This window comes from Citrus sinensis, chromosome 4, assembly GCF_022201045.2.
Source record: "Citrus sinensis cultivar Valencia sweet orange chromosome 4, DVS_A1.0, whole genome shotgun sequence".
Taxonomy (NCBI): Eukaryota; Viridiplantae; Streptophyta; class Magnoliopsida; order Sapindales; family Rutaceae; genus Citrus; species Citrus sinensis.
Genome location: NC_068559.1, coordinates 5,053,278 through 5,062,257, shown reverse-complemented (window position 1 = coordinate 5,062,257; position 8,980 = coordinate 5,053,278). Strand labels below are relative to the sequence as shown.

The window sequence follows — 8,980 nt, the reverse complement described above, 5'->3', positions numbered from 1 at the left end:
AGGAGAGTGGAATACAACGATGAATACCCACCTCCCTCTCAATAAAAGCATACTCTTTACAGTCAAAAACTAATAATAATAATAATGAAACCACTCTTACATATTGAGTTTGAACAATATGCGTTACAGTTTATTCATAAAAACAAAAAGCTTCCAATTAAATTTTACGACTGTGACTATGTATTTTGGGGTGCCATATTGTACAACCTAAGCACTGTCAAACGGTCAGACTACATAAATTTTTATTTATTTTTGATCATCCGATACAGTGCCCAAACAGTGGCACTCAAACCTCAATTTTACATATAACAGCAGCCGGCCACGTAGCAGCCTCTTCCTCCTACCATTGCATATCCAAATAATGATTTGATTCGTACGATTAACGTTGAATTATTGTACCAGTGCCTTTCTAATGATCGTGACGTATACATTCACGTCTCAAAACTTTCCCACCAACCCATATTAATTCATTTGTGTTTTCATTTTCCCTAATAACCTCAACAACAATACCCTGGCATTTCTCCAACCCTAATTTTCATACTATTTGTACCAAGTTTAAGGGCAAATGATAGCAAATCTTGCCTCTTGGATTTCCGATCGTCTGCGTCGTGGGCCGCTAGATTTCGGGGCCACAGGGAAGAGCAGATGGTCCCCCTTGTAGTAGGCATCAATATTGTACTGTGATAATTCAGACCACAAGTAGAAGGATAAGAGTCGGGAGGTTTTTGATATTCAAGTTTAAATTCTAATTTGAGCGGAAGGAATAGTAAATATCGTTTTAAACGTATGATATTGAAAATTAAAAAGGACGGACTCTGACAAGAAAGAAAAATATCTCAATAGAGAAAATATTAAATGTTATTAATGAGAAGTTTGCTGAAAAAGAAATAGGCATAAAAAACTTATTGAAACGGATTGTAATTGTTCCTAATCTAATAAACTTATGATTTCTTATACAAAAAGGAATAAAGTTTACACAATAAAATGTAAAGCTAATCTTAATTAAACTAGAAAAAAAATTAAACTTAGAGTCAGTTTAGTAATGTTGTAGTTTTTAAGATAATTATTGTTTGTTGTGCTATAGAAATAATCAGCCGTGAAACTAAAATAAATATTTTTTTATTATTAATTCTATTTTTATCTCAATATAATTGGTAATAACAATAATATTTTTAAAGTTAATGATTTTATTTCCTAATTAATAAGGATAATTTTGGATTTCTTAATATATATAAGAATATATATGAAATTATATTAAATATAAGAGTGATTTTCAAAATCAGATTTTGAAAAGTTACAACTTCTCTATTTTTTAAAGTTTGTTGGAGGATGGATGATTTTACCAAAAAGTGATTTTTAAAAAAATTTACCAAATACCAAAATTAACTTTCAACTTTTTAAAATCATTTTTAAACCTCCCAACAAAAATCTCAAACCGGCCTTATACTCCTTTAATTCCCAATTAAAGATTGAAAGTAATTCTTGTTACTTACGAAACAACAAAATCATATCACCGAAAGAAAGATAATAAGGTAACTAAAGTGATTTGATATAAAGTTGATTACAGTACTTAAATAAAACAAATCAGTTAAATTATACATAACTCTGGAAAAAGTAAAGAAAATAAGGTCTTATTTTCTTTAGACCGGTTTGATTAAAACTTCCCAAGAATTATATAATATTTACATAATTAGAATAATTTGTATTTTGTAAGCCGTACAATGTGCTGTTTATTGATAATTTTTGCAAAATAAACACATTATTAATAATTTACATAAGCTTTGTATTCAAATAAAACAACCATATAAGTGTAATATTATTGTGGTTAGGCGAAAAATTTACATATCAAAATTTGTATTGAGCATAGCAATGAGTGTACGGATGACATGGTATTGGATGCGGAAGAATAGACCTTTTGACACTCCTCAAAATCTTTTTTAAAGCCTCCTTTTTAGTTTAAATTGCTTAAATAACTTAACGCAAATTAATTCATTTCTTATTTTGAATAAAAAATTCATTTAAACCCTTATATAAATAAGGGAAAATATCCACCGTCCACCCATTTCTTACACCTTTTTCAAAAATACACAGTTCCTTCATTTTTTGGCTGGAATTCACCTAAAGTTACATTTTTTTTTCACTTTTCCACTTCCGTTTGGAATCCGTTAAGAAAACTAACGGAAACTTAAAAAAATGACAATTTTACCCCCAAAACGAAAATTACAATTTCACCTTAAAAATTACAAAAAATAATTAGATTAAATCTAATTATTTTCCCCATCGGTCAATAAATAAATTAATTCCACAACCATCAAATGCAAGTTTTTTTTAAATATGCTGTAATTAGAATGCTAAATTATAACAATAGTATTAAAAATAGCCCAATCTCACAAATCATCAATTGAATTTAAGATAAGTAGAGTTTTATTATTAATTGAGTTATAATCTCTAGTAGTTAAGATTTTTTTGTACTTTATTAAAGTACCAATAATGATATTCATCATTAAATCTTATTATTTTTGATATTTTTTAAGGTGAAATTGTAATTTTCGTTTTGGGGGTAAAATGGTCTTTTTTTAAGTTTCCGTTAGTTTTCTTAACGGATTCCAAACGGAAGTGGAAAAGTAAAAAAAAAAGTAACTTTAGGTGAATTCCAACCAAAAAATGAAGGAATTGTGTATTTTTGAAAAAAGTGTAAAAAATAGGTGGACGGTAGATATTTTCCCTATAAATAATTCTTTTAACAATTTTTTTTAGACCCGCCTCATTTCATAGTATATATTTGTATTTAAATTTTAATTAAAATCCTTTAAGAAAATTATCATAGTTTAGAAATATGAAGATAGAATTATATAATAAGAAAAACATTAAGAGAAATTGAATTATATAATAAGACAAAAATTAAGAAAATTTTGATATTTTAAAATTTTTATGCAATTTAAAAAGAAATGTTTTGGATAAAATTTTATGGGAAGATGGTTATTTTAATATATGAATTTGCATTTTATCAATCAAACTAAGGGTATTTTCAGAAAATAAAATTCAAGAAAGTGATAAGAATTCTAGATGGGTGGTAAAAGATCCACTCAATGCGGAAATGCCCTACCTTAGTCACACCTAAGTCATGTAAATCCTTTCTAAGCACTCCAAATGTTGCCTGGCAACCTAAGACCAATGGGTTGGGCCCTACACATAGCCCGGATAAATTGGGTCTGCTTTCGGCTAACCAACATCCAGCTTTTAACCCCAAAAACATGCTAGCAAGCTAGTTAGCTGTTGCTCCAAAGAATCAACTCCTCAGGGCCAAAACAGTTTAAGAGAAAAGAGTTTGCTGAAAACAAAAATTAGATGATCTCCATACATACAAAGTTCTATATTCAGGGTCCGTTTGGGGCAGCTGCGCTGTGCTCTCCACCCTATATTCTAGGGAATATTCCCTTAGAATAAAGCAGCGCAGCGGCCCCAAACGCTCACTCAATACATTGCATCTGCAGAATTTGACGTTTAGCAAACTCTTTGTACAGAGTTCTGCTCAAGCTTTTATAGAAATACAGCCTTTCACACTTGATGATAGATACAAATACTAATCATGATAATGCTCCAAGTTTTTAAAGCAGAAGGAAACCCAAGAGTGTGTCATTAATTTGGTTTCTTTTTTCATCATTTCTTCATCGAATAGAACCAAAGGACTGTCATATGCCTTTTGATAAGTAGTTCTCACAGAAAGCAATCATTTTGTTGGCACCCATTGTGAATATAGTGTTTATAGATGAGAGACTTTGAAAAAGCTAGACAGCGTTTGCAACAGTATATCTTCACTAAGAAACCTACTATCCAATATCTCAGACCTCGTAGACCCTTTTAAAAACCTCAGTTAGAAGCACCTTCACGTTCCTGACGTCGGTGCTCTCGCTGTTCCAAATACGCAAAGAGCAAAACAAGAAATTGACATTTATAAGTAGACGGATACAAAATTAATCAACCAAAGGGGAATTGCATTCACGTGATATTTAGCTACCAACAAAATGCATAGTTATTGAAGTTATTATTTGCATAAAAAATCAGAGACTGCAGCATTCATCAGACTTCCATGAATGAGCACAGTAACAGAAAACAGCCAACAATTATTCGTAATTAATCATCCATGACCACAGCTAACACATTGGCAAGGTAATGGGAGGATTCCAAACTTCCAGTGCAAGCAATGTTACATCATGCAACCAGAAAAGAGGGTCTTCTTTTATTGTTTTCAAAAATTTCAAGAAGCCACTTGTCAACAGACCCTCATATCTTAGGTACTCAAGATAATTCAATATAACCAAAGATTACTTAAGGGCTGAAACATAACCAAGTTATGAGAAAAAAAAAATCATGGAAGCTTCCACTCTTTATTTTTTTGAGAATTGGGGGGAAATAAAATATTTTACTCTAGTCCCAAGAGCTTCTGAATCGACCTAACGAATTGCTGAACAAGAATAGTTTTCAGCTTACAAAACCAAACTTTTACTCTTTTTCTCAAGGCCCATTGCCAAGAAGCTTATCAGTGCAACCTCCCTTGCTTTTATCCCCAATTCTAATAAAGACATTATCCCTCTGTAACTACTCTATCTCACCTCCAAAATTTCATTTACTCTTCCCTCTAGACATCCCACCAACTGACCAACAGGGAAATTACGAATTTCAGCAAGCCGTATTCTCCCACTGTAAGACAGGCATAGAAAAAAATTCAAAAAAATTCAATTGCTCTTCCTATCTCCATCCAAACAATACTCTGTGTACTTCTTAATACAAATGGTACGACCTAAAACATCATTAATGGGAAACACAAGTTGTCTCACTTACAAATTTTCCTTCACTAAAATATATATATGTATGTATGTATGTATGTATGTATCTGTTTTTTTTTTTAAAAAAAAATTATCAAAACCAATCACTCTGTGTTTCACTCTTCAAAGATGTCTAATCAGAAACGAACCCAACAGATAGAGGCTTCACTGATATCCAATTGAAAACTGTCTTGGAAAAAATTTGATTAACGTTACACATACGAAGTCTGTATCCTAACTTACATAACAAACGGCATGGTACTCACGGATAGAGGCTACCGAATTATACATCAGAAACTACCTCCTCAAGTCATGTAATTGATTGGTGTCGTATCAGTTGGGAGACATAGAACAAAAGCTCTAGTTTATAAAAATTAGAGTGTAATAGAAAAAAATGAACATACCCTTCTTTCCCAATAAGGAAGGAAGCAGACGAAATCATAGACTGGAGTAATAGTTGAGACTAAAACAGCATTGAGTCCGGTGAACACCAGTAGTGCTGTCATGGGGCGGGTTCTGTGTGGCATCTTTCCCTTTTTTTTTTAATCTTTATTTTCTAACTAATAGACAAAAAAAATTAAATATGGTTAAGTACGATAATTGGCTATGCATTTCATCAAACACGTAGAATGCAAAAACCAAAATTCAATGTACATAAACTCAGCAATCAATAAATAAATAAACAGAGGAAGAGAATCTACAGCTTCCGAAAGTGTGAGGGACGGCGAGCGACGACGATGCGGCGGACTGGCGCCGGCGGCCGGCGGCGGGTTGAGAGTGTGAGAGTGTGAGAACCGAGAGAGGTCGCGGTATGTTTCTGGGTTTTGGTCGTTTCAGAAAGAGTTTGATGTGAAAAATAGAGTTGCGAAAATGTTTATACTGTTTTTTAAAAGTAATTTTTTAAAAATTAAAATTAGTGCATAAACAGTGAAAAACCAAAAATTAGTGGCTTAAAAATACGGATTATATATTTTTTTTCGGCATCAATAATGTAAAAAATATATATTGGTCTATCTAATTCACAGTATATATTATTTTTATTAATAAAAATTTAAATTGTTTTTAATGTAATATAATCTATTAATAAATCATTAAAAGGGTGATTCTAATTGTTTTTTTTTAAAGAGAAATATAAAATACAATATCCCACGTAGCAAGAACAATAATAAAATAATTTATAAATACATAAATTCTCTGATGTCTTATTTGCCCCAAAATCAATATAAAAGATAAAAATAGAAAACAATATTATTCATTTACCAGCCACACCAAGTCATTGTGCTATCAAAACACCATAATTAATTATTTAATTCTTTTTATACTTTTACATCATCATTATAGTTGCTTAAACCATATTTCTAAGTGCGGCGATGATGCATCTACTGTCAACTTGAAAATCAGGTGCAGGGAAAAGATACAGCAATTTCAATTCAAAAACAATGCAGTGAATTAAAAAAAAAAAAAGTTTTGGTTACGTTGAAGTTTACCTACGGTGGAACTATGTACTAAAATGATAAATAATAAAAAAATTTATTATTTATTATTAATTACTTTACGTGTTTAGTTGAAATTCATGTTTTATTGTAGGTGAACTCTAACATAGCCAAACCCATTAAAAAATAATTATAAAAGTATAATGTCACACATGATCATATTTAATTATCCTGGAAAATTTGTTTTTCTCCATGAATTTTGTAGGTTACAAATTAATAATGTCTTTTTTTTTCTAAGAATAAAAGCACACGTAATAAAATAGATCAGCAAACAATGCACTTCGCAAAAATAGCCTACATAACAAGAAATTCATTGTTGTGAGAACATAAATTCGAAGTTACAAGCACATGTCTTACTAAACTTTGCATTTCAGAAAAAACTATAGAAAGATTTTTTTTTAAAAAAAAAAAACACTGCAATTTTGGAATAACAAAATACTAAACCTGTGAGAATCAATAATTCATTAAATACAAGAAACGAATTTTTTTTTTTAAAAAAAAAAAACCTTTAGCCGTTCCCAAACATCAGGTTCTAGTTATCTAATAGTCATCAAACAATTTGTCTTCTTCTTGCTCTTTTTCCTAACCAACATCTGCTTATTTGATGTAACTTCATTCCGCTGAACAAGCATAAACAAATGACCACACCTTATTACCACTAAAATCATTCATCATCTATCAAATATAAGGTTGTTTCTCTGAAAACAAATGAAAACAAAAAATTTGTTGTCATGATGCATATTTCTTGTATTGAGATTACAGCAGTAACTATGGATTATGATAAAACTATGTGCTTATCCAAGCCAACTTCCTCACCGACACCTCGGCTCTCGTCATCTTCTTTTTCTTTCTCTTTTGATTAATTTAAAATTAAAAAATCTGTTTACCTAAAACCATAAAACTACTGGTACTTTTAGTTTAATTAACTAATTAATTTTTATTATATTTAAAAGGAATTTAGATTTATTGCAAATAGATGTAGGCAATCAAAAAACTAAAATTAACAATTTAATTAATTTTTGGAAATATTGTTCACCGTTACTGTTCACTGACACTTTACAGGTTACTGTTCATCCGCATAAAAATATTAATTTATAAAAACACAATAAATTGAAAAAATTAAATGACGCGGAGATTTTTACGTGGTTCGAATTAATTAATCCTACATTCATGAGGTCACGCCCAGATAAAAAGTAATTCACTAAGTTGAGTGTTACAGCCTATGAATTTACCAAATTTAAGACTTTCACTTATAATTTATCACCATACAGTTTACTCAACTTTAGATTGAATCTGCTTCTTTTAAATAATTGCTACCCCTTTTGATCCACAATCCTTAAGGCACTTTGTAAAGTGATCAATAGTAATTCTTTAATTCTTCAATATTTAGTGATTCAAGATCCACATAGATTTTTCACAGAGATGAAAAGAAGATAAGTAATAAATCAACACAACATTATGCGCCAAATCCGGATTCTCTAAGGAGGAGGCCGAATTTTGCTTCTCTGCTTTATGCTCTATGTTGCGTGCCTTCAATTGTGAAATACCTCTCTTTATAAAGGCACTATAGTTTCACAAAAATGGCAAGTCTTAAAAGACTTGAATTCTTTCCAAATAAGAGTTTATTTCCTCTTATAATTCCTATGAATTTGAATATGAATAAATTTGATCTTCTTGCATTGCTTGTCTTCCAATAAATACCTAGAACATTTAATGAACTTCCTGTTTGAATCAATTTCTTATTCTAAATAGATCTTATGAGCCAATTATAGAATCTCATCATTAATTGACTTGCTAAATTAGACATTTAATTAAATTAGGAAATAAATATTCTAAATAAATTGGAATCTCACTAAATTAGGAAATTAATAAATTAATCTCTATTACAAGATATGTAATAAATAAAATTTCAATTTAACTAGACTTGCCATAACTCATAAGTTGCCAACTCTATAAATAATAGATTTAACAATATTAAATAAATGATTAAGATTAAAATACTTACAGTCTCGCTAATAATGCTATAAAATACATACAATATTATAGAGAAATCCTAAAAATATTGGTACATAATTTTTAATATTTATGGCAATTGTGGATGGGAATGGGATAACCTATATTAAGCGTAAAACAATTTCAAACAAATTTTTGGTTAATCAAAATATATTATATCCACTAATTATCATCCACTTTCAAAATTTTGTGTTCATTGGTAAAATTATTTAAGTCATTTATGTTTTATCTGTTTTAAATAGACTCATATTTTTAGAGAAAAAAATTAGATTACTAACTAATCATTACATGGTAGCTATTATTTATAAAAGATTAGTACTAGATATCTTAAATTTTTTATTCCAAAAAATATTCCAAATAACATGGCATTCGTTAATTAATTGATGAGAATAATACAATTAAATTTAATTAAATCTTATAATAAATCACCAATTAATAAATAAATAACATATTATTTGAAATAAAATTTAAGATAAAAAAATTTAGAATGTTTGTCGTTACATTTTATAAAAGTTTACATAAATACTCAATTTTTTTAATCGTTCTTGCGTCCTTTTTGCTTTGTAATTTCATTTTCTCTGACTAAAGTTTGTGCATTTACCCCAAAAAGATAAAATCAAAATTTATTAATAATTATCATATTGGATG

At 29.5% G+C, this 8,980-nt stretch overlaps 1 protein-coding gene across 1 annotated transcript; it reads right to left on the bottom strand.

The window, feature by feature from the left end:
• Positions 1-3,358: 3,358 nt before the first annotated feature.
• On the bottom strand, positions 3,359-5,707 carry LOC102622885 (uncharacterized). Its single transcript, XM_006485546.4, has 3 exons — positions 5,528-5,707; positions 5,231-5,386; positions 3,359-3,912 (listed from the first exon to the last, which is right to left on the bottom strand). The coding sequence occupies exons 2-3, from the start codon at positions 5,351-5,353 to the stop codon at positions 3,871-3,873; spliced, it is 165 nt and encodes a 54-aa protein (XP_006485609.1). The 5' UTR covers positions 5,354-5,386; positions 5,528-5,707; the 3' UTR covers positions 3,359-3,870.
• Positions 5,708-8,980: the final 3,273 nt, after the last annotated feature.

What these genes read in the sequence shown, in the direction of transcription:
- LOC102622885 (XM_006485546.4), bottom strand. Translation starts at nt 5,353, where the DNA reads ATGCCACACAGAACCCGCCCCATGACAGCACTACTGGTGTTCACCGGA. An exon ending in TTCCTTATTGGGAAAGAAGG is followed by an intron (nt 3,913 to 5,230) that starts GTATGTTCATTT and finishes TATTTGGAACAG; the next exon opens with CGAGAGCACCGACGTCAGGA.